The 26105-nt window shown below is 48.4% G+C and overlaps 1 protein-coding gene across 1 annotated transcript in view; it reads left to right on the forward strand.

The window, feature by feature from the left end:
• The first annotated feature begins 4051 nt into the window (after positions 1-4051).
• The window catches only part of Inpp5d (inositol polyphosphate-5-phosphatase D), a 96403-nt gene continuing 74349 nt past the window's right edge, over positions 4052-26105 (forward strand). The window contains exons 1-2 of the mRNA XM_051190732.1: positions 4052-4538; positions 17884-17947. Coding sequence (XP_051046689.1) covers positions 4396-4538; positions 17884-17947 — 207 coding nt within the window. The 5' untranslated portion in view covers positions 4052-4395. The remainder of the gene's footprint in view (positions 4539-17883; positions 17948-26105) is intronic.

Raw genomic sequence — 26105 nt, forward strand, 5'->3', positions numbered from 1 at the left:
CTTCCCAGAAAGTTTCCAAGCCTCCCTCCAGTGCCCTGATACTGGCCATAGCTGGCAAGGATGCTCTAACTGGGCTTGCGACCATGTGAGTATTAATCTTACTTCTCTTCCTCAGATATTATCCAAACCTCTGCCCCAGATGAGAGATTAACAGATTGCCCAAAGAAGCATAGAGCTCCATACCAATATATGTGGCTTCCAGAAATAGCCTGGGGAACAGGTCATTCCTGTGTGACCCTAAGTACCAAGTGGAGCAGAGGTGGTGTGCTGTAGAGTATTAAAGATTTGTTACATTTGTTTGTGCTGTGGAACATTTGTTTAATGATACAAAGATGTGTTGCATTCTTTTATGTTGCATTTATTTGACTCTAAAAATCTGTGTTACTTTGCCTGTCTAAAACAGCTGATTGGTCTAATAAAGAGGTGAACGGCCAATAGCAAAGCAGGAGAAAGGATAGGTGAGGCTGGCAGGAAGAGAGACTAAATAAGTCAAAGGGTGAAGAGTAAAAACAACTACAGTGGTGTCAGATGCCCTTTAACCTCTGTGGCCCTGCCAACCTGATCCAGACAGCCACTCCTCCCCTCTGGAGGCCCCCAACCTCCAGTATTCTTCTCCAATAGCAACTGGGAATTTGGATGCACAATGCCCACAGGAGCATCTCTCTCACCTCCCATTCCTACTGCATTGCTGCGTGCCTGTTCTTCCATATGGATGGCTGGTCTGTAGTCATCTTTGAAAAAGATCGCCCTATAGGAGTGGGACAAGTAAAACTTAAGATGTCCAGAGAACATGACCCAGTAATATGTTGTTATAAAATTCAGATCGGTAAGTTCAAGATTACAAGAAAACAAAATCCCAGCACCTGGAAAATAGGGGCAGAAGGATAAGAATTCAAGGTCAGTCTAGAACACATAATCAGTCTGTGTCTTGTTAAAAAAAAAAATGTAAGTGAATTATCATCATTTGCTTGCATGTCCTAGGTAAGTCTGGCATTGTGGTCATGAACAAAGCAAAGGTACAATGTCAGGAAGCCAAATTCCAGGGCAGCCTGTGTGAACAAACCGGCAATGTTCATTAACTAGCAGAAGGGCATGGAGCTAGGGAAATCTGGAAGCTGCATGCTCAGGTTCTGCAGAGCTCTGGCACTGTGAATGAAGCAGCTGTTGTTACCCTTAGTGTTCAATGGAAACACAGAGTCAGCCAGGACAGTATATCAGACAATGATAAGGCCCCAAGGCTGGAGCAGTAAAACAGAAAAGCATAAAGATGCTTTATGTGCTCACACTAGTCTTTGATCGTTTGTTATTCCTTTTCTGACTGTCATTCCTAGTACTCACTGTCTCCTCTCTTCATCTCAGGAGGTTCTGTGGACTTTGTGGCATAATTTAACTGAATTATTGATGGAGACAAAAGCTCTACGCACCATCAGGGCAATGTTGATCCTATGTCAGGGTCTTCTCATAGTAGAGAGGACATGGGAACTTACTGTGTTCATGCCCCAGGCATGTGTGTAGGGAAGGAACTAAAGAAGGATGGGCCTTGAAAAGCAGGGAAGCATGAATGTGCCATGTGTGTGTTACATATATAGTAAGCGATCCTTTTTTATTTTATTTATTTATTTGTTTGTTTGTTTGTTTGTTTTTGTTTTTGACAGAGTTTCTCTGTGTAGCCCTGGCTGTCCTTGAGCTTCTTTGTAGACTAGGCTAGCCTCACACTTACAGAGATCTGACTGCCTGCCTCTGCCTCCTGAGTTCTGGGATTAAAGGTGTATGCCACCACTGCCTGGCTTGTAGTAGGCAATTTTATTGAGTTAAAAGGCAACCAGATGTGGCAATACACATCTTTAATCCCAACACTTTAATTCCAGGAGACAAAAGCAGGGGCATCTCTGTGAGTTTGAGGCCAGCCTGATCTGTATAGCAAGTTCCAAGCCAATAAGGGCTATGTAGTGAGACCTTGTCTCAAAACAACAACAATGGAATGGAGAAAAAGGATGTAGGAAGGAGCCAGGGATAAGAGAGAACTCTAAAGGCCACACCCCCCAGTGATCTACTTCCTCTAGCTGGGCCTCACCTTCTCACCTTTCACCTTCTTTCAATAACATGCATTCACTAAAGGATCAATCTATATTAGGTCTGATTGTCTCTGGAAATGCCCTGGCAGACACCCCCAGAGGTGTGCTTTACCAGTTTCCTAAGTGCTTCTTAGCCCAGCGAAGTTGACAGGCAAGGTTAACCACACCAGGAGGGATACGGGCAACAGAAGGGATGCTGAGAGGTGCAGAGGGCACTTATCCATGAGTGAGTCGGTCTCGGATGCTGAGGGATCGATAGAGCTGAGTTAGTCAAAGCACAGAGGGGCTAAGACTGTGATGGATCTGGATCCTCGTGATGGACTCTGGAGGCCCCAGGGATAAGAACAATGAAACAGTTGACAGAGGTGTTCAAGATAGAGAAGAGAGGGGTTCAAGGGTACATGTTGTACATGCGATGGACAGAAACTTCCCAAGAACAGGGTGGATGAGGTTCTGTGAATGTGAGAGGCCTCCATGATCAGCCCATTATAGAGTTTGCCCAGATGGCTAGGCAAAGTCAGAATGTGGAAGTGAGCTCTAGACACCACTGTCCCCTCCCTTTGGCTCGGGACCTGGCTGGAGGGGACTTTGACCAAGAGAGTGCTCTGTTTACTCTCTGACTTCTCACAAGCTGTGCCCTGCAGGCCCTAGGGCTCTCTTTGTGGATGTCATCAGCACAGGCCCCAGGCTCTCCTCACACTGGAGCTCCTTTCAGTGCACTCTTCAGGCTAAAGAAGAGGAAACTGAGGCTGGGAGCGACAAGAAACTCGGCTAAGCTTGGGGTGGGGTGGGGGCTGCCTGGCTTAGATCTGTTGTTACTTATTATGAGACAAGGTTCAGGTGAAGGAATGAAGGAGCGTCACTTCTGCCATAAGCCAACACTTTGCATTTTCCCCTTGATGGACTTGGCCTGAGGAATGAGGCCACCTCGCTATGGGGTCCAAGGGACAGTGGTTACCTTAGAGCTTGCAGAACTCAGCTGGTAACCTTTGAGAGGTGAGCAAATGTGGTCATGTCCAGGCCCAGAGGGAGTGGGCCAACTGACCTTTTGGGCTACTGTGATGCGGAAGTCAGTAACAAATGTCACCCAAGTGGCCAGCTTGCTCCATGAGGATATGTAAGTCCCTCCGTGAGCTTTTCCCCCTAAGTGCCCAGCAGAGGTCCAGAGGGATCAGTGCACCCGATATAGGGACAGAGTGGTGCCCATGGAGAATGGGTGACCACAGAGTGAGTGAAATCCAGTCTCCAAGCTGTCCCGAGACACTTGGAGTCCTCAGGAGGGCGGCTGTCACGATTGGCCCCGCACAGGGATGGTGTATGTCTGGAACCCTGGGAGTCTCCAGTGAGGAGAGAGTTGGAAACCTATGCTCCCTCCATTTTACTGCTGTGGTCTAAGCCTTAGTTCGATTTGAGAAGCTCTGCTCCTTGGGTGTGTTTTAGATTCACTCCTGTTAACTGGGACGAACAGGCTATAGACCACCATTGTGGAGAAGTCACAGAGGAGTCACTGTGGAGAGCTTCGAGTAGCTAGGCCATCACATCCACAGACGAGAGCAGAGAGAAACAACTGTGTGCATGCCTCTCGCTTGCTTGTGTTAGCTCTGTTTCTCTACCCTTGTATAGTTCAGCACTTGCTGCCTAGGGATTAGTGCCGCCCACAGTAGGCTGGGTCTTCTGACATCAATAAACTTCACTAAGACAACTCCCCCCCACCGTCAAGCCACCCCCATGTAAACATTGCCTTATTGAGACTCTCTCTTCCCAGGTAATTCTAGGTTGTGTCAGTTTAATGATGAAAGCTAACCATCACAAGTATGTTGGGAATGGTGCAAAATGGAAAAGGGTTAGGACTGCCCTTGTGGATATCTGCACAGGTTTCCAAATGGCCATTCCTTCTATCCATCCACACATACTAGGCCACACTTGAGAAGCCAGCCATGAAACCTGATGCTAAAAGAGCCTACGCCTTTCCCTGAGAAGAACTCGGGCTGATAATAGAAGCTTCTGGAGGTTGAGTCCCATGCAGGAGATACTGAAAGCCAGTGAGTGAGAGGGTGGGGCGGGCAGCCAGTGGCTGGGCTGGGTGGGAAGGTAGATGATGGCCCCCCCAACTTGGTTTCTATAATGAGGAAGTTCTCTGCAGCTCAGTTTCCTCTCCCTCGCTGAGCGCCTGAAACAGGAAGTCAGTCAGTTAAGCTGGTAGTAGCAGCTAGAGGCAACTTCTGAGAGGCAACAGGCTGCAGGTCTCAGCCTACGGCCCTTAAGTGCTCTGCTGGTGTGTCCGTCCTGGGAGTGGCTGCTGACCCAGCCCAGGAGACCCATGCCTGCCATGGTCCCTGGGTGGAACCATGGCAACATTACCCGCTCCAAGGCAGAGGAGCTGCTTTCCAGGGCCGGCAAGGACGGCAGTTTCCTTGTGCGTGCCAGCGAGTCCATCCCCCGGGCCTACGCGCTCTGCGTGCTGTGAGTACCTGTCTCCTCCCAACTGTCAGATCCAGGGACCCTGAGGGGTGAATCAAAAGGGGAACCCTGTGATGGCTTGAGTTACTTTCATGTCACAGGATGGTGGGGCATGGCTGGCATGTTGTTACCCTACGGGGAGGGTAGAGGTGGGCAGCCTCTGAGGCCCAATTTAGACCTTGGCTTTGGAGTTTAGGGGGCCTGTGTCATGACAGGCTGTGCAGAGCTGGGGCTCTCTAAGTCACTCTGGGCCTGGCTCACACTGTAGTCCTTCATGACCTGCGCTGCCAGGGGCCTTCCTGGACTCTGATAGCGGGAGAAGCTGTCCTCACTTTAAGCCAGGAAGAAACTCGGGCCTCTCTGGTGGAGAATATGTTGGAAAACATCTTGGTCAACATAAGTGTCAGTCAGGGACCCATAAAAGGGCTATGGTGACAAGAGGGATCCCTTCCTCCACACAGCTGTGGTCTCGGAGCTGAGTCTGGAGTGCATTTAGTCAGGAATGAACCTCTCACCCAGAAGTGTTATTCCAGGTAGTGAGGACAGGGAAGCCTCAGAGCTGCTCTTTGAGCATGTCTCTGGCCCTCCGTGCACTCAGCTGCATCCCCATCCAGCTGGGTCTCTGCCCCTATTGGTTCCCCCTACAGCCCAGAGTGGAGATGTTGCTGAATGGGCGGGTTATCCTAACAACAGAGGAAACAGCTACTTGCTGAAGGTTCCTTTTTAACACTCCATCTGTCTAGTGTTTGAGGAAGGCCCTTACCCCTACAGCCCTGTGGTCTGACTCTGTCCCAGCTTCAGACTGGAGCAGGGCAGGAACATAGTCAGGAAGGGTGTGTCCACTTGAACAGCTCAGGTAGCATCAGACAGAAGGTCTCTGAACTGACAGAAAGAGCTTTCAGAACAGCCAGGGCCCTCCTATCTTCATGCAGGAGGGAAGTGGGTGACTGACCACAGACGGTTCTGAGCTCTGACTCATGTTGGGACCTGCTGTGCTAGGCATTTATTGGCTGGTTTCGTCTTCAAGACAATCAAGAGTGGGGTCCTAGAACCCCTAGACCTGCAGATGAGGAGTGTGAGGCTTGGACATACGAGGGACCTTGAACAGACAAGGCTAAGGTCATTTGCTCCCAGAGACCATGAGTTTTTGCTGCCCACCTCCTTCTGCCACCATCAAGGTGGCCAACCCAGTGGATAGAGTAGAACAAGGGGAGCTAGGGTGTTCATGGAGTTGGGGCTGGGGCGCACTAGAAACCGGTGCAGGCTCATGGCTGGCTGACCTTCTTGCCGTGCTGGAGTTAGCAAGCAGCTTCCTGCACGCCCACCAGCGTGTCTCAGGAGAAGGGCTGCAGGTGGCCAGGACCTCCCCAAAGCACGTCCCTTGGGAACCTACCAGTGAGGGGCCTTAAAGAGGGAAGGAAGGTACTTTTTAGCATCCACATTTCTTTTCTGCCCCAGTGGGATTTGGGCCAGGGGCAAATCTGTTGGGAGTTGGCTATGGGCTGAGAGACTGGTGGTGTGCCTGGGTTACAAATGAGAGCCATGGCATGGCTTCTCTTACTCTAAGTGGTAGCATCTGGAAGGCTGAAGTCAGAGGAGGAACAGCCTGGCTGAGCCCTAAGAGTCTTTCAGGACCTTTAGGCAGATAGCCCTTGGCCTTTTTCCTTCCCTACCTCAGCTACCTTAGGCTCCTGCAAAGGCAAAGTGATTTGGAGATTTTCAAACCAATTGGGTGACTACTATAACCGAAGTGATGGAATAAAGCACCCTTTCATGTCTCCCCCCAAAATGCAGGAGAGGCATATATTTTCTTATTTGAAAACTTGTTAGAAGCCAGCCCTTTAATGCAAAGAGACTTAACTTCCTGAAAAACAAACTTGACACCCTCACTTTCCCCTGTGCCCTGTGGATGATGGAACCTCATCTACTTCATCTCCCACCCCTACCTCATCCCCCCCCCATCTGCCCTGGCCAGAGTCCAGGCTCCTGTCAGAGGAGATCAAGGCAGTAACATCGGGGCAACAGCAGGGTAGAGGTAAGGGAAGGGGCTGCAAAGCAGAGGTGGTGTGCAGGGTGGAGGTGGGTACAGGGTGCAGGGTGGAGGGGGGTACAGGGTGCAGGGTGGAGGCGGGGTACAGGGTGCAGGGTGGAGGGGGGTACAGGGTACAGGGTGGAGGCGGGGTACAGGGTGCAGGGTGGAGGCGGGGTACAGGGTGCAGGGTGGAGGTGGGTACAGGGTGCAGGGTGGAGGCGGGGGAAGGAGAGAGGCGGGGTAAGGAGAGAGGTGGGTATAGGGCAGTAGAGTTTTCTTCAGTTTTGGAGGTAATAGATTTGGCATGTGAGCCGTCTTCCCTGGACACCAGCCAGTCTGTGCAGCTATGGGCCAGGAGCTTAGTGGCCCTGAAGCCGGAGCTTCATCCATGTCCCTTCTTGTGACGGAAAGGATGGCATTGAGGCCTCATGCCTGTGGCTTGGGTGTGTGTGGCGCTCTGGAAAGAGCAAAGTCTTGTCAGGAGGACCTTCCGGATAGGAGATTTGACTAAACACAATCAGGGAGAGGGAGGTAAATGCTGGAAGACAAGGTTGCAATTCAGTACCACCCATGTGACATAAGAACGCAGTTCACCCCACACCCTGGCCTTCTTCATTTCCTGAGAGAGATCAGTCCCGTCATCTACCACCAATCAAGAGGGATTTTGTCACTTCTCAGTCACCCAAAGAGCCTTGGTTTAGGGCAGCCTGGAGTTGCACTGGGGGCTTAGAGCACTGTCTTGGGGAGATCTTGCTAGTATGATTGGAGTCCTACTCTGCCTTCCTTGAAAGGGAGTGTGAGCTCTTGTAAGTGGGGTCTGTGTCGTCTTCCCTCACTTCTACTCAGCCCCTCCATGGTGAGTTAGCTATGCTCCAGGGAGCCTGTGGGCCCTGGGTTAGATATTGGCCAGGTGGATGGAGGCCATTTAAGAGGCTCTGGGGCTCAGGAGCAGGGACAGCACAGCTGCCTGGTACTGTGTGCTACAGAGAAGACAATGCTTTTGAGGGTAGATCAGCTGATGCAAGGTCTGTGGGCCAGCCAGGTAGCTTCTTTTTTTGCTTCAGCTACATTGGAAGAATTTGAATGATGTCCAGCACTTGGGTGCTACTTGATCTTCCTGGAAGAGCTGATTGGGACCAGATAGAACCCAAATTCAGCTAGGTCAAGTTAGCTGCTGCCCATGAGTGGCATTTCCCCCGAACCACTCCGAAGCCGTCTGGCTTCCTCTCTTGCTGGGGCAATGTGGCTGCTTTTGATGTGTGAGGGATTCCTCAGCATGTGACCTCCCATAGTGCACCCAGGCCTGATGGTGGCTTGGGAGCCCTGGCAGTGCAGAAAGAGGGACATTTACCACCAAATCTGCCCTCAGAGAGGGCATTCTAGTAATTTGAAGGAAAGCATGTGACCAGCCACTGGTATGAGAGCAGGCCCCAAGGCTGCCAGAGGTGATAAATCAGGCTGGGTTTTCGGGACTAATGGACAGCCGCGTGAGGACTGTGTCACACCTGTTTTTTGGTGGAAAGAGATGAATCACAGAGAAGGGCTTCCCAGGTTGGAAATGCAGAGGGTCATGGCATGGATTGTGCTGTGAGAGGGTGTGCTATCATCCAACCTCCCTTTAAAGTTTCTGTGAGATCCACAGCTTGCTAATGCCCTTTGTGCAAATCCAATGTGGTGTTGTTTTACCATATCTGGCATTGAAGGCAAATGAGGAAATGCCAGCATAGGCAGAAGCCAGAGCTGGAAGCCCACAACCTCCTGAAGTCCTCTGTCTGAGGATGGCGCTCTTGAAGATTACTCCTGTGTCCAAGACTGGGGGGGGGGTGCTGAACCCAGGGAGGACCATTTAATTATATCACTTATGTGCCGTTACAAAGAAAGACTGTGTTTATGCCCAGGTACAGGGTAGCACTGGCTGAGGTGCATTTTGCAACTCTGCCTATCGCATAGGTTACACTCACCTGTGCAAGGACATTAGCACTTTTAAACAACAACCCCATCTCTCTGGGGCATGAGGCTTCTAGATGGAACAAGAATTCTGCTATTGCTCCCCAATTCATGCCAGGTCATGTGGTCCTGAGGGGCAAGACTTGCTTAGAACCTGGTTAGAATCCTTTTGTGGTATTAGCAAGACAGCCAGAACCCAACTCCAAAGTGGGGCTGGCCAGGACTGTCCATGGCTTACATTGCTCCAGCGAGGTTAGCACACACTCTGTAAAGCCAACTGTCCACATGACAGTTTGTGGTTCAGTGGTCCTTAGTGCAGCCACATAGTCATGCAACCAACACCACTGTCCAGTTTCAGGGCATTCTCATTGTCCCCAAAGGCCAACCCCACACCCACAAGCAGCTGCTTGTTGCTGCCCTTTCCCCGGACCTCTGGAAGAGCCAATTCACTTTCCATCTCTAAGGACTTACCTGACCTGGGAATTTTTCAGTTTGTGGGATTATGTAACGTGTGGCTTTTGGTGTCTGAATTTGTTCACTCGGCATCATGCCTTCAAGCTCACCTAACTTGTAGCAGACATCCATCTTTTGGGCAGCTCATTAGTAACCCGTTGTGTGGGCACTCCACAGTCACCTGTTGAATGACATTTGCACTGTTTTTTACCTTTTTATTGCTGTGAGCAATGCCCCTGTGAAAAGTCATGAACTAGCCTCTGTGTGGATGTCTGCTTGCAGTAGTCTTGGGTGCGGATGGCCCTGAGAGGCAGGGCTGGGTCATGTGGTGATTCGATGTTTAGCATTTTCAGGGACTGCTGGACCCTTGTGCTCATCTGTGGCACCCTCTCACCAGCCATATGTGAGGGCCCAGTTTTTCCACCGGTTTGTTATCTGGGGGGAGTGTGTGTGTGTGTGTGTGTGTGTGTGTGTGTGTGTGCGTGTTCACATCAGCCAGAGGACAACCTCAGGAGTTGGTCCTCTCCTTCTTCCATGTGGGTCCCAGGGACCAAACTCAGGCAGTCAGGCTTGGTGGCGAACGCCCTAACCCTCTGAGCCATCTCGCCAGCCTCACCTTTTCCATTTGTTGTTTGTGTTTTACGAGAGAACTTGTCACGTAGGTTAGGCCGGCTGATGAGAGAATGTACATTCTGGGCATCAAACTTAGATTATGCTTTCCAGGGAAGTGCTTTACCTCTCTCCCCGGCCCCTTGCTTGTCTGCGTGTTTGTGAGCTGCGGTCTCATGTAGCCTAGGCCAGCCTGAAACTTTCTATTACAGTCAAAATTGGTCTTGAACTCCTGATCCTCCTGCCTCCACCTCCTGAATGTGTTTGCTGCCACATCTGCCTGTGTTTTTTATTCTACCCAGCTTAGTGGCTGTGAAGAAACATCCATCTGTGACTTTAAGTTCTATCCCTAATGTCACTAATTCCTTATTTGGAGAACTGTCTATACTGCCTTTACACATTCGAATAGCTAGATCATTGAGAGGATAAAATAGGAAGACAGGAGTAAGATGAATATCCCAAGGCCTAGCCTGAGACTGGCTGGAGTATACCCACCATGTGCTTTGCATATGTAAAAATACAGCTGGCCATCAGTTTTATGAGCTGAAAACAACCAGTGATGTCCCAGGTACAGAGGAGCAGAGGTCCCATCTGTGAAGAAAGTTCCATGACAGGAGGAGCTGTGACGGTGCCACTTCCGGGACTTCCTGGAGGCCTCTGGGAGACACGGAGCTGTCATGTGGGGCCTCCACAGAGGAAGTTCTCAAAGCGATTGAGGCAGGAAGAGGACTTCAATGACGCAAGAATGTCTGGTGGCTGCTGCGCCACCAGGGTAGACCTCCTGGAAGCCTGCAGGGGGGAGGGGAGTGGTCTCAGTACAGACACAGAAAAAGAACGCCCAGGGGAACAGAGAGTGAAGATGAAGTCTAGAGGAGAGGCAGGCCCTGGTAACCTTCCCATCCCAGCTCCATCTTAGTAAGGAGTTGCCAAAGGGATGAAGTCCCACAGTTGTGAACAAGCTGGACAGGACACAGAATGTTCTATGAGAGGGAGCTCCATATTGGCAGCTGTAGTGGGCTCTTGACCTTCGGGAGAGAGTGGGAAAGAGGCGTGGAGAAGGAGCATATGAAATGTGTGGGGTCAGATTTGGTTCATGACAAATTTGCCCATCTTGTAAAGTTGCTTCAACTTAGCGTGCATGTTCTCATGTTCTTTTTGTCTCCGTCACTGGGGAAACCATCTTATTGGGCTAGAGAGATGGCTCAGTTGGTAATGGGTTTGTCTTGCAACAACAAGGACCTGAGTTCAATCCCTACAACTCAACTTACACAAAAAAAGCCAAGTGTGATGATGTATGCTTATAATCCCAGTGCTAGGGAGGCAGAGACAAGAGGGTCCCTGGGGTTCACTGACTAGCTGGCCTAGCTGAATTAATGAGCCCCAGGCCTGTGAGAGAGTGAGAGACCCTGTCTCAAAAAAAAAAAAAAAAGATGGATAGATAGATACACACATACATACATACATACATACATACATACATACATACATAGATGATAGATGGCATCTGAGGGAGGACACTCAAGATTGTCCTGTGGCTGCTACTCCCATATTTATACATGTACACTTGTGCCCCTAAACAAATACATGGGGGTGGATGGAGACATACTATTAACATGTACCAGAACCCCTGTCAGTTTGGGTTTAGTTTGCAATGGGGATAATACTGTGGAGTGCTGGCCAAAGGAATCTCTGCAGAAAGGGAGTGCTCTCTTGGCCTGGCAGCTGGAGTGAGCAGTGTAGGAGTGGACAGAGCTAAACAGTGCGCCTTCTTTTGGGTAACAGAAATGGTATTGGATGTGTTTGCCGGAACACGCATCTAACTCCACACTCAGAAAGCCGAGGCAGGAGATTGCTGAGCGTTTCAGATCAGCCTCCCAGGCCTACACAGTGAGACCCTGTCCCAGGTTCAACTCCACAAAGAGTTAAGCATGAAGTCAAAAGTACAAAACAACAACAAAAAACCTAGCACCCAGTTACTGAGAGACTACCATAAGCCTTGTTGATCTGTTGGTATGTCTTCTCATTCTCTCTCCATATATATGTAATCTTCATTATAACACACACACACATGCACACGCACGCATGCACGCACACACACACACACACACACACACACGCACCACAGAGAGCACCACCTTTCATTTGTGGTCTGAGGTTTCCAGCAACTTCAATTTTTCCCACCTAGTTAGAATTTCTTCCTAAACATCTTGCTGAAAGCACAGACTTCCCTTCCAGGATGGTTCATGCTTTTGGAATGGTTCTTTGATTGTCTGACATTTATATTATCGGCACTCTTGCTGTAAGTGTGACAGCAGCAAGGAAGATCTTCCAACGGAGTTGTTACACACATTACTGGTTACAAATCCCCAAGGGATGATTAGATCACAGAGCAGGAACCTTCAAAGGCTGTGGATACAAAATGGCAAATTGGTTTCCAGAGGTTTTGACTTAATTTTTGCTTCTGGCAAGCAGCATAAGAGAGCACCTACCTCATTCCAATCCTATTCTGCATATTGTTGCTTTTAAGAAAATTACAGTGTCTGTGGTGCAAGGTCATCCTTGCTCGTTTTGATTTACTTTTGATGGCTGATCTTGATAGCCTGTTGGCCATCTTCTTTTGTAGATGGTCCTCTCTATTCTCTTAGCCTCTTTTCTTCAATTAAAACTTTATTTAGCTTGGGAAGAAGGATTGTTATGTGTTCCAGGCCACCATAGACTATATAATGAGGTCTCGCCTCAACAAAAGGTAGAGTGGGGCTGGAGATGTAGCCCAGTGGTTAAGTGCTTACCTAGTGTGCATGAGGTACTGGGTTCAATCCCCAGCATCAGAGATGCTGCAAGCTTCATTATCTGCCTATGTGAGTTATTTATGTCATGTTTGTTGCAAATACATTTTTACGATGGTTTGCCTTTAAGCTTTATATTCTCTGACATGAAAGGATCATAATGTTTGCAAAACCTATTGCTTTTTTTCTTTTGTTTTCTTTTGTGACAGGGACTCCTTCTGCATGCAGAAATCCACTCATGAGGGTTAGGACTGCGTCTTTGTAGCTAATCAACTCTGGTTAAGGGAGAAAGCTCCAACAGTTTATCTAATGACCCTAGGCCCTAGCCTCCTCATCTGAAAACTAAGCATAAGAGGATCTATGCAGTAGAATTGCTGTGTGTGTTCCCTGAATAATATGTATTGTGTGTTTAGCATCCTGACTACATAAATATAGCAGTGGCTGTGGCTGTTGTTTCCATATTTTTTATTGTTCACATTTCAGGCTTAAATCTTGTTGGACTTAATGTAATGGATGACAAATGATAAAGATTTGTGCTTGTTTTTCTCAAGCAGCCATCTTTCTCCAGCCTCTTATTAAATGATTTATCCCCTTTCCCACCATGATTCCTTTGTCTGCCACTTATTAAATCTTACAAAGTTCTTTGTTGGTTATTTATCTGTCCAAGTATGTCCTATGTCACTATTGTTACAAAGACATTAGCATAATTTTGCAATTTTGGGGGTATTTTCTTTTATATTATCTTATATTCAAGTTTTTTTTCCTGTTAAACCAGATAATAATGTTTTTCAAGTTGGACAAAACTTCCTATCGTAATTTTCATTGGGATGGCAGGAAATCCTTATGTAATCTGAGCTTGACATTTTAGTGACATTCAGTCTTATTATGTTATCTCTTTGATTGTATAATGTTTTTTATACAGACCCTGAGTATTTCTTGTTAGGGTCTTTGCTGATGACTTTATATTTTTGTTACCATTGTTAATGTTACATTTCCCCATAGTTACTGGATCACAATAACCAATTGCCTGAACCAAATTTTATGCTTTCACCTTTTACTCTGTCACTTTCTTGGACCATTCTTCATTGATCTTGCAGCTGATTCTTTTATCTTTCCTTTTTAAGGAAATTTTATCATCTGTGGTATGTGCAGTACCATACATGTGCGAAGATGTGTGTGCACATTTTTGTGTTTTCCTGTTGTATTGGCTGGTTTTGTGTATCAACTTGACACAAGCTAGGAGCATGAGAGAGACAGGAGCCTCAGTTGAGGAAATGCCTCCATGAGATCCAGCTATAAGCCATTTTCTCAATCATTAGTAATCAGTGTGGGGGGGGGAGAGGGTACAGCCCATGATAGATGATGCTATTCCTGGGCTGGTGGTCCTGGGTTCTGTAAGAAAGCAGGCTGAGCAAGTCATGGGGAACAAGCTAGTAAGCAGAATGACCTCTGCATCAGCTCCTGCCTCCATGTTTCTGCCCTGCTTGAGTTCCTGTCCACATGGAAGTGTAAGCCAAATAAACCCTTTCCTCCCCAACTTGCCTTTTGGTCATGATGTGTTTGTCACAGTAATAGAAACCCTAACTAAGACACCTGTGTGTGTGAGGAGAGGCCAGAGGAGGACATCTGATCTCCTAATCTATCACTCTCTGCCTTGTTCCCTTGATACAGTGTCTTACTGAACATAGAGCTTGCTGTTTTGGGGTAGGCTAGCTGACCAGAACCAGCAAGCTTCCTGTCTCTGCTACACACACACACACACACACACACACACACACACACACACACACACCAGAACTGTAGTTATGGATGTATAAATACACACCTGGATTTTTTTTTTTTTTTAATTTTGAGACAGGGTTTCACTATGTAGCTCTGGCTGGTTTAGAACTCACAGAGATGTGCCTACTTTCAAGCGCTGGGACTCAAGACACACACCATCACACAGACTTTATCCCCTGCTCTTACATGGGGTCTAGGGATCTGAACTCAGGTCTGAATGCTTGCACAACATTCTCAGCAACCTAGCCTTCTCCCCAGCCCTAGGTCTTCTGAATAGGCCTTCACATCACCCACAAATCCAGATCATAGTCTTCCCTTCCGAAAGCTTACACCACTTACTCAAATTTCATAGCTCATCACATCGACCGGTATTTCTAAGTCATATAATGGGGCCTGATATAAAAAGGAAATGACTACCTTAAGGAGGATCTCTTATACCCTGTCAAATAAGTCCTCTCTTTCCTGGGGATTGCCTTTTGGTCGGGGTGGAACTAGGACATGTGGGTCCTAGGAATGGAGATTTACCTCCCTGGGCCTCACCATGCTGTTTTGGAACAATAGGTTTATTTAAGACAGAGATAACTCCTTTATGTCCCTTGTGGAGTAAGGAACTGTCTTTTGAATAGTAATGTATTTTACAGTCTAGTGATTCCTTTTCTGACAACTGTGTGTGGGGGCAGCGGGGGCGGGGGCTTCTTTTAGAGTAGAAACTTCGTTTCTGGCCTTATCAAACAAACAAGAAGGAAGGGGGTAAGAGGTCCTCCGAGGCCAATAAGACCAGGCGGTATTGGGCCAAGTGGCAAACCCTTAACAGATAGATGGGGGCTCCCTTCCAGGGACCTTACTCCAAGTCTTTGCTTCCTAAAGCTTTAGGTCAAGAGTGACAACTTGGGTCCCTGTGGCTGGGGAGAGTGTTGTGCCTGCCTTTCCTCAGCTTCTCGTCTGCTGACCACTTGGACCTTTCTCCTCTTGTATCTGTTCTGGAGGGGCCCCTCTAAGCAACAGATGGCCTCTGTCAATGCATGGATCTTAGCTCTGTGACACCAATGTTCTTTAGGTTTGGACAGTAAGTGTCAAACACTCTTGCTTCCCGGAGCTATGTCCATTCTCTCTTATTCTGTGCTAGACAAAATGACTTAACCTCTCTTTTCATTGGGGCATGGGGACAGGGTCACTACGTAGCCCAGGTTGGCTTTGAAGTCTCCATCCTCCTGCTTCAGCCTCCCAGTTGCTGGGATTATAGGTGCACAGGACCATGCCCAACTCCAGATGACTTTCTGAATGCAGACTTTCCATTTTGCCTGTCTTCTATCCCATCTTGCCCAGAAGTGTGCAGCATTTAGCCTTGAAACAAGAAAACGCATGCCAAGAGTGTTTGCTAGAAATTAGAAGTGACACATAGCAGGAGTCACAGTGGGATTTACAGGCAATAACAGGAGCAGATCATGCGGTGAGGCAAGCCCTCGTGTCTGTTTTCAAGTTCGATTTCTCTGCCTCTCTGTGGAACTCACTGGGTAAAAAGCATTTCTGGCCATTATTGGTGTCATTTGACCAGGAATCATCAGACTTGGCCAGTTTCCCTGCTTGAATAGGACTGTCCTCTCTTCTCGTGGTGAAACACGATTTCTCATGCTATTAATTTCTGAATCGCCCCCCCCTTCACCCAACCCCTACCCCAGGAAAGGCAACTTCCCACTTCTGCTCCTCCTGCAGGACCAGCTCACATCTGCCACTTGGACCCAGCGGAGCAAGTCAAGTGGCAATTCTGCCCTTAGACCCCCTTCCCTTGAAAATGGAAGATGTCCTATGGTGACGGAAGGGAGGGCTGCCCTGATCTGAATCCCCAGTGAGGATATTAGTACAAAATTAAATTTCAAAGAGTTCTGAGGCCTCCACGGGAGGTCAGCCACACTACTCCCGTTCACCAGCGGCTGCCCTTATCCCTGTTCTCATGTGGAATATTTGCCACATATGTGTGCACAGGTCAACCCATGTGCAAATGCATGACACATATGTCCACATGTGCATCCACATAACATACACACATGCACGTATGGATGAATAGCACACTTCCACAATGCTGAGAGCAGGCTGCATATGGATCCATGGTAGAGCACGCGACTAGCATATGAGCAGCCCTGGATTTGATCCTTGACTCCACAGAGGGGACTCCACAGGGGGCCTGAGAGAGCCATCCTCACCCTCCCAAGCCTTTGATTATCTGTAAGAGGAAATGTCAGGGCTCCTAAGAGATAAACCCTGAGCTGGGCCCCCTGGCTCTGCACAGGTTTGAGGTGAGGAGCCATGGGGATGGGGAAGGGGATGCGTGAGGATTCTCGGTGTTCCAGAGATATCTCTGAAGATGTGAGATACTACCAGAGGGTGGTAGTATCATCTTGGGCTGTGGATATAGATAGGTTCTTGGGGGTGGGGGTGGGGGACAGAAAATTGTCTAAAGCCAGAAGAACTTTCCAGAGATTTCCCATGGGGGATGAAGCAGCAAAGTTATGAAATCTCCCAAAAGCATTGCCCCAAATTTTCTTTAGATACATATGAATGCAAAGCTGTAAAAGAAATGATTATAAAGCTGGCTACATAAAGGCATAAAATTCCACAGCTACAAAAGACAACCAATCACACCGTTGGAATGAATGGTAACACAGATCAGGGTTCTGCAAACAGGCACAAGGTGGCATAAAGAAAAGGAAAGACAAAGACGTACAAAGGAATTCAAAGAAAAAGAAACAGAAACAGCCAAGAACGAGAACAAACTGAACCTTTCTCACAGGGAGAGGCAAATTAAGGCAAGCTGTCTGTGTTCTTCCTCTCTCAGATTTGCAAAGATTAAGAAATCTGATAAACCAGTCAGCAGGGTGTGGGGAAATAGACACTCTCATATCCGTTAGGAGGAAGAAAAAACGACAGCCTCTCCGTTAAAATACAGACATGGTGGCTCACACCTGTAATCCCAGCGCTCGAGAGGCTGAGGCAGGAGGATGACCACCAGTTTGAAGTGGGTGTAGGCTACATAAACGTGCATGTGCGGACGAACACCTGTGTGTAAAATGCCTATGTCTAGCTGACTGCTTAGTTTCGTTTATCTGTGATAACTAACAAACGCTGACTGACACACGTAGTGTCTAGTGTGGCCTAGGCACTACTACCCTTCCTGGCAGCAAGGAGACGTGGCATTGCTATCATCTTAATTTTTATGATGAGCTGTTTGTTGGCTGCAGCATAAAGCAGGGAGTCTGGGGGGAAGGAGCCAAGCAGGGGGAGGGAGGTCTCAGCAGAAGGTAGGTACTGGGGGCCTCACTTTGGCCAATGTGTTGCCTCTGAGGTTGGACTGGAGACCCAGTTATCACACCATCTTCCTGAGCCCCTGGGAGTTTTAGTTCTTCAAACATGTCTCTTGCTCCATTATCTTGGACAACACAGCAGCTAAAAGGTTGAGGAAGCCCCTCTAGGATGAAGCATTTAGATCAGACTCCCATGGCTGTCTAGCAGTGACATACATGGCACATCCATGGCCACTCTGTGTGCTGGGGGTTGAGGGGAAGTGCTGTATGCAGGACTGGGAGACCTCAGGTTTGGCTCCGCCTCAGAACACCATCAATCCTGACATTTGGAGCTTTTGTGTGCAGACTCCCCAAGCTATGTCAGAAAGCCTCGTCCTCCTTGGTCTGAGCAAACTTTGTTTTCCTGCATGGTTTCTAATGTCATCTTTGATCTATTTCAGGTTCCGGAATTGCGTTTACACTTACAGGATTCTGCCCAACGAGGATGATAAATTCACTGTTCAGGTAAGTCCTGAACAAACTTGTGCCTTTCTCCGGGAGAAAGTGAAAAAGCAGGTGGTCTGAAGAGCCTCCATGTGAGGACCTGGCAGAGCTTAGCGTTGTCCCCAAAGACATGTTTTGGGCTGAGTAAATAACAGTGACTCTTCATAGGTGACAGTGGGAAGATGATAGTCACACACGCCAGCGACAGTTGGTGGCCTTGGCTGAGAGAAGGACATGATAGTGAAGGGAGCCGAGCCAGTGGCTGGGTCTCCATGCATTATTTTCTTTGACTACCACAAATGAGCAAATGCTAGTGGTCCAGGAAGCGGCAAAGGGCAGTGAGCTTGCAAGGGAACAAGATCAGGTGAGACGGTGGCTTTAAATTCCCATAACCCGCTTCTGCCCAATGCTGATAGTCATGGCATCTGAATTCGCTGGATAAAGACAAGATACACAAAGCCATAAAGAAACCAATTATTTATTTACAGGGTATGCCATGGTATGCTTGTAGAGGTGAGAGGACAATTTTCACGAGTTAGTTCTCTCTGCCATGTGGGTTCTGAGGAACTGAACTCAAATCCTGAGGCTTGGTAGCAAATGCCTGTACCTACTGAGTCATCTTACCAACCACAGCTGCACTTTAAAAGGAAAATATCAGCAGTGCCAATTGAACCCTGAGAAGTCCATCTTGGTACAGTTGGTGTGGCAAACATAAGGGCTTTGTTTGACCATGTGTGTGACAGCTGAGTGACTTGGAAGCTATATTTTGCCTGGCTTCATTAAGAGAACATGGAGGTGTAAAGAAAGAAGGAGGTGACAGTCTCAGTGTCCTCGGTAGAGGAGGGGCTGTGTGTCACTAAGTTCCCGGGGACCACAGCAAGAGCCACAGCAGCATGTGGCTCACGTTGGAGCAGTGCAGGAAGAGGGTAGACAAGCATTTAGGGACTGTGGCACTAGAATGGCAAGGAACAAAATTTTCAGGGTTTAGCTGAAGAGAAAGTAGAAATGGGAAGGGACATTGATGAATTCCAAAACTTGAAGGACACGATTAATTACTTAGGCCTAAGAGGTAGACTCACAACAGCCTTGACAAAAGACAGCCCCTGGAAAAGCCCCTAGAGACGTGGAAGAGAGAGAAGCTATGAGCAAAGGAAAGCCTTGCAGAGTGACTAGTGATGTAATTCAGAAGAAATCCCTTCAATCACTCCCACCAGCCTCTTGGTTCCGAGAGAGGCTGGATGGGGACTGGCTCCACCCAGATGTGGCAGAACCGCCTGCTGAGGGACAGATCTGCTCACACTGGGCTTCATGGGAGAGGCCAGTGTGAGCTCTACGGCATGGCATGGCGTTGTGCTGTTTAAGCCTCTCTCCCCGTCAGATTAGTCTAGGGGTCATAGAACGCCAGCCCGGTCTTCAGTGGAAATCACCAGGACAGACTTTGGGCACACTTAAGCAAACACTGTTTTTGAGGTTTCGGCAAATGTTCGTCATCTGAATACTTTCTCAGATGTGGACTTCGCAGCTTCTGAAGGAAGACATGGTTGGCTGGGGAAGGTGGCTTAGGCAAGTGGTGGGCCTCTGTGGTCTCTACTTTATCCAAGTCTAGGACTGTGTGAACTTTGCCTGGAGGCATGGGTTCCATTGAAGGTGGCTTCCTGCTAGGAGTCAACTCTCTTAAGTTAAAAGTCAGTCGGTGTCTTTGATCTCCCACTCTGTGGTTTCTTCTATTCCTTCAAAGTGATGAAAACTTTAAGTATGACTGGAAAAGACATGACTTTGTGGCTTCTTGCCCACAGCTTGTAAACCTGTAACTTTGTCTGTCTGGAGTCTGTGCCCACGTTGTCTTCACACTCTTGCTGTGGTGGCTTCCTGTAACCCCATAAATGACCACAGACCTTGAGTGGCTCTTAACTGAGAGCTTCAGTGGGCTTAGGGGGTCACTCTGGCTAACTTGTGCAAGGGAGGGACACTGTCCCTGGTGGCCCGAAGGACGCTAGGCTAGCCCAGGGCTTGGGCCCAGAGGAGCTGGGGCCTGGCTGGGTTCTACCTCAGTGAGTCAGCTCTTCTCTGTGGGCTTGCTCCTCCCCTGCTGACTGACAGCAGTGCCCTTCTCAAGGCCCAATCCCCAGAGGGAATCTGATTGGCTCTGCCACCAACAGCTTTCTCTGTCTGAACCACTCACAGGCTACCGAGCTCTATGTTGTTTGGCTGTTAGGAAGCAGGTGTCTGCCCACCACTGACAGACAGGGGACAGAGCAGAACCTCTTATGGCCACCTCGACAAGGGCAGTAGACAGGTAGTTTTCAAGGAAGAGATATGGCCTTGCTAGACATAATTGTTTCCAATCTTGCACTTGACCTTCTTGGACACCAATACCAGCTAACTAAGGGACAAGAAACCATGAACCAAGATGGTCTAGGACATTCCTCACCTGTGAGGATATCCTTTCCTATTAAAACGCAAAAACACAGGTGCTAGTGGCTAGGTATGTTGCGCAATTGGTAGAGAGCCTGCCTAGCAATTGCAGCCCACAGTTCCATTCCCCAGTACTGCATAATGCCTGGCCTAGTAGCACACGCATGTAATCTTAGCACTTAGGGATAGAGGTGAGGTGATGGAAAGTTCAAAGTCACCCTCGGCTACACAGTGAAAGAGCCCACACTACATGAGACCCTGCCTCAAACACACAAACACATGCCACCCTAAGTTAACAGATTTGACTACTGAGAAGCAAATCAAAGCTCACAGCCAGTGAAGCCAAGTCAGAGCTGTCCTGCAGGAAGCCCCAGTACTGGTCACAGCTTATTTTAACTCCAGTTCCTCTTTTCATGTTGAAATAAAAACCTGCATTCTTTCCTGAGTTTAGCCACAGTTTCTGTATAACTCATTCCTTATACCCGAAGCCATTTGGTGTCAGCAGAAGCAGGAGCTAGGCTGAGACACTGCGCAGTGGAACATTAAGACTGTTTCATGGATGGGAGGTAGGGCAGCAGTCTCTCTGAGATGGGCCCTTCCTCACCTGCTTGGATGGGATTTGGTCATGAACAGCACTGGGCCATGTGCCCCACGCCTTCAGGACTTTGCTGACCCTGACTTTGTTCAGAGACTGCTGGGAAACCAAACAGGAAAGCAGAATGTCACATTTTCCCTGCTGTGGTCACAGTTCTGTGAAAGGGTGGGGGTAGTGGTCTGCATGGAGGCCATTCCTCCCTTCACTGCCCTCATTCTTAGGGAGATAGCCATGTTCAAACCTTGGTAAGAAGGGAGACAGCCATATCTACTTCCTCGGTCTGCAAGGTGAGAAAAGGACAGGAACACGGAAGAAAATGCGAAGGTATGAGAAGGAGAGGCGAGTAGTATAAAGAGAGAAAGCAAGGGAAGACATGGGGGGGGACAGTAAGAGAGAAAGGGAAAGATAATGAGGGAAGGAAGAGCCGAGAAAAGGGAAGGTTTGGATGAGATGGGAACAGTTTCTACAAAGGGAACGTGGGTGTTGTATGAGAAGCAGCAGAGCTGATGGTGAGGGAGGGTGGCTGTGACAGTATCTATTAGGACTATGGGAAGGTGTCTGGGGCAGCTGTGTACCCCAGGCTCTGTTCCCTGTGCTGAAAGTGAGGATCTGCAGTGATCCCAGGAGACCGTGAAGCAGCTTTAAGACAGGTCCTTAGACCCAGAGACTCTTCTGCAGTAAGGTTCATGTTGACCTCCTCTGGGTACTGTGTGAGACCAGAGGCAGGCAGGATGGTCAGCCCATTAGGTCCCAGGCTCCCACACCCAGAGATGGGGTTCTTGCGAATCCTGGGTCCTTCCTGAAACGACAAAGGAAGTAACTCCCCCCTCGGGGAAGTGGCACCCATCATGGCTGGTGGCTTCAGAATGAGTTGTTGTCCCAGTGCTGCCTTCTGGAACAGCTCTGCTCCCCGGGAAGCAAGGGAAGGTCTGAGGCAGGACAAGGTGACTTAACAGGCAACTGCATTGTAGCTGAGGGAGGCTGCAGGGCTCCGGGCAGCCCCTAGACATGGTACCCTAATCAGGCCCACCACTGAAGTGAGTAGGGGCCTTGCTGCCTGATGCTTCCTATGAATAAAAAGAAAAAATAGCCCTGCTCGCCACTCAATCACACAGATATCTCTGAGAACTTCCTGTCTCTGCTGAGCTGGCAGCGTATCAGGATTAAGGACTGTGAAGACTGGGGTACCATGACTCTTCACGCATGTCTCCAAGAAGAGGGACTCCGAGATGATCTTTCTCACAGAGGCTAGTCTTTCAGACAGAAGGAAACCCCAGTGGCCAGAGCCTGCCATGACCTGTGTAGGTCAGACTGTGACTCAAGTTCCTGGTCCCTGGTGGTGTCTGTCGCGTGGCAGTGCGGCATCTGGAGAAGGAACAAAACCACGGTCTAAGAGCTGGCCTGTCACAAGCGTCTGGGAGGGCAAACGGTTGAGTCGTTGTTATGAAGTTCAGGAAGCGGGTGGCAGCTGTTATTGTTCTGAGTGGTCACCAAGTGAAATAAAGATTCCGTCTGAGCCTTTGGGCAAAGGATGTGGCTCAAACACAGGCTTCCTGAAGTTGCAAAAGCCGGGGCGCAGAGCAGGTTCAGGGGTTAGCATGGCCATGCGAGGACACGGGGCCCCTTTGTGTCATGGAAGCCATGTTCTGGGGTCCTAAATCTTAATTTTTCTTTTTTTCTTTCTTTCTTTCTTTTTTTTTTTTGGTCTGTTGCAAACATGAACAGATTTATTTTTATAATCCTCTGATTCTCTCAAAACATATTGCAGCTGGGTTCACGTGAAAGGGAAATTCTTGAGACCAAGTTTTCCTTCAATATTTCCCATAGGTGTAGTTCCGTAGCCTTTGAGTAGGCAGTGAAACTGAGTCCCAGGCACCAACCCAAGGCCAAGTTCATGCTGTTCTAGTAGAGGGATGGGCCTTATTGTCTTCTCTCTCCATGCCATTTTCCTCCCGTGGCTAACGTCTGGATTGTTTTAAGTATGATCACTTTGCAAACTCAGGTCTTTCTTTGACTCAAAGGTGGTGGTTGTTGTTTTTTTTCCAGCTCATCTGTTTTATTTTCTCAGATTCTGCTGAGGAAATCAAGTCTCTCTCTCATTTGTTAGCCGTCCAGAGCATCCTAACCCTCAGGAACAAACACCCCCCTCCTTCTCCTAGAAGCCTGTGGGAGATACAATTCATTCCCCGGTGTTTGGGGAAAGGGCTCATTCTATCTGCCCTCTCTACCTCTAAATGACTGTCATTTTCTCCCGCCATCTCTGCACACCCCAGCCATCTTGTTGCTACTTCTCCATCGCCCAGAGCCTTATGGTCTGCTTTAGTTTTGCTGGAAACGCCATCCTTTCTTGTCCCACATAGCACAGAGCTGACGCTAGCCATGCCTTGAAGGTAACAGGCCCTAATTAGACCAGGGAACAGTATGCAATCCCAGTCAATGAGATGTGACAGAAAGACTCTGTGAGGAGTCCAATCAAAGACTTTCTTAGAAACAGACGCAAGACAAAATGGCTCCCTTCCCACCAAATGAGATATGGTGGGTGAGTGGAGTTGCTGCTGCTGTTTTGCAACCATAAGAAAAGGTAACCACAGAGTGAGGTCAGCGTGCAGAGCAGAAACATAAAACGAACCCCAGCCTGAATGGCACCATTGGATTCACTGCACAGAACTAACAAGCCTGGGGGCGGGGGGGGGGGGGTGGCCAGCCACAGGGCTTCCTATTTAGTGAGATGATTCCTTTGTTTTTAAAGTACTTAGAGGGTTATCTGTTACCTGCAGCTGAAAGCACCCCAACATACAAGGTTTGGCCCACTCTAGGGAATCTCAAAACAAAGAATACGTTTTGAATTGAGCGCCAACATCACTTCACCACAGCCTATAAGCAATGGTTGGCAGCCTCTTAAACACCCCTCTCCTTAGTCCCAGCCAGCACCATGCTGACATGACTGGCTCTGCCCCCACCACACACTCCTAATGACTTGTCTATGGGCTCAATATCCTAGTTCTCTAACTCAAATCAGAAAAGGCACAAAAATCAATCACCATGTTAGCAACCTCTGTGCCCGGGGAAGACATCTCAATTTCTGGCTCTCTGTGGGATGATTTAGTTTCCCATCTCAGCTTTGCCCTTTGAGATCCGGGGCCACTAACTTCTCACCCACCCATTCTCTGCCCAGAAACACAGCTAGCCAATGAGCCCAGCCTTCACTATCTGCAGTCCTCAGGGACACCTCCCCCACGCCGTCTGCCCAGGGCTCAGTAGATTCCCCTAAGATAAACGATGAGTGGGTGGGATAATCTTGACCTCAAGATGAAAATGCTCACAGGAAGAACAAGGGGGATTAGTGTGGTCCGAGAGAACTGGAGACAGCAATAGGCATCCTCCCAATCCCAGGGATCCACGAAGGCTACCGAGTACCACAGTCCTCAAGGTTAACATCTGAGGGTTGCTGTGTCAGCGTGTGCTGGCCCTCTCAGATTCTTTTCTTTAAGGAAGGTAAAAAGCAGGAATAAGGGCGTTCCAATAAAAAATAGGAAACACAAGTAAAATCCCCTCACCCGGAGACCAGTTCCCCTTCCTGGGAAAGTCTCAGTGTGAATACATTTCTCTCCAGTGCAGCTGTAGAGTCTGTAATGTGTTTGACACTTCAGAAATAGCATTGGAACATGCCGAGGGCTCACAGAGGCATTCTTTAAAGGTCTGTGCAGGGAAGAGCTGCAAAAGCTTGGCTATAGGGGCTGGGGCAGTGGGTTGGTCTGGAACACACTTGCCTTGCAAGCACAAGGACCTAAGATCGATTCTCAGAAACAAAATGACAGCACTTGGTGGGGTGAGAATTACTCTCAGCACTGGGCAAGAGACAGGGAGATCCATGGAGCTTACCTGGCCCAGGCTAATGAGGGACCCTATCTCAAAAGATCCTGAGGAGGTCAGCCGAGGTAATACCTAGTCGCCACAGGAATGCACATACACGTGTACAAAAACATGCATACGTATGTGCACACATGCGTAAGTATACACAAACAAGAGGAAGAAACTATTGACATCTCAACAGCAACAACTGGCTTCCATAGAACACCACATATATACACACAAAGAAATACATAATTTAATTTTTTTTAAATTTGGGAATAATTATATGATGTCTGCTCTGCTAAACAGTTGTGTCCGGTATGAAGTGCACTGGGATTCCTTTTTGAACAGTGTTGGGCTTGTTGCCTAGGAACAGACACTACAGGTTGAGTGACCCTCTTTGGGGAGCAGAAGTGGTTTGAATTTAGGACTTTTCCCCCTGGATGTTGGAATATGTGTATATACAACCTGAGACCAAAGGCCAAGGCAGGGCCTAGACCCAAGTGAAAACACAGGACCCTTTTGTTTCCTATAGACCTTACACAGCTAGCCTGAAAGCCACTCTCTAAGTACACTTAGCATTCCTGTTTTTCGACTAAGACCTGTCCTGTGACGTCAGGTGTAGAATTCCCCACTTGTGGCATCTGCTGGTTTACACAAAAAGTTTGGAATTTTTGAAGCGTTTCGGATTTGGGGGTTTTGGATTAGAAGTACTCCCTGCCTTAGTCCCTGTTCTATGGCTGTGAAGAGACACCATGACTCTTACCAAAGAAAGCATTTTAACTGGAGCCTTGCTTACAGTTTCAGAGCTTTAGTCCATTATCATGGTGGCGAATATGGTGGCACACAGGCAGACATGGTGCTGGAGAAGCAGCTGAGAGTTCTATATCCAAATCTACAGGCAGAGAGACACTGGGCCTGGCATAGGCTTTTGAAGCCTCAAAACCTACCCCACAGTGACACACTTCCTCCAACGAGGCCACACCTACTTCAACAAAGCCACGCCTCCTAACCCCTCTAACCCTTTTCAAATAGTGCCACTCCCTGATGACTGAGCATTCAAATGTGTGAGCCCATGGGGACCATTCTTATCCAAACCACCGCAGCCCCTCTGTAATAATTAATGTGACAATAGCATCTATCACTTGAGTCCTCCGAAAAGTGTGCATGTGTTATATTTAAAACCTTCAAGGCAAAAACTGGCTGGCAGTGTGATCTTTTGGTTCTTGAATTTTATTAATTAGTTGTTGATTACAGTTACACTGGCTGCTGGCCTCCTGGGAGAGAAGACTCCTCCTTAGGCTGGAATTACCCTTG

Source organism: Phodopus roborovskii, unplaced genomic scaffold (genome assembly GCF_943737965.1).
Source record: "Phodopus roborovskii unplaced genomic scaffold, PHOROB, whole genome shotgun sequence".
Lineage (NCBI taxonomy): Eukaryota > Metazoa > Chordata > Mammalia > Rodentia > Cricetidae > Phodopus > Phodopus roborovskii.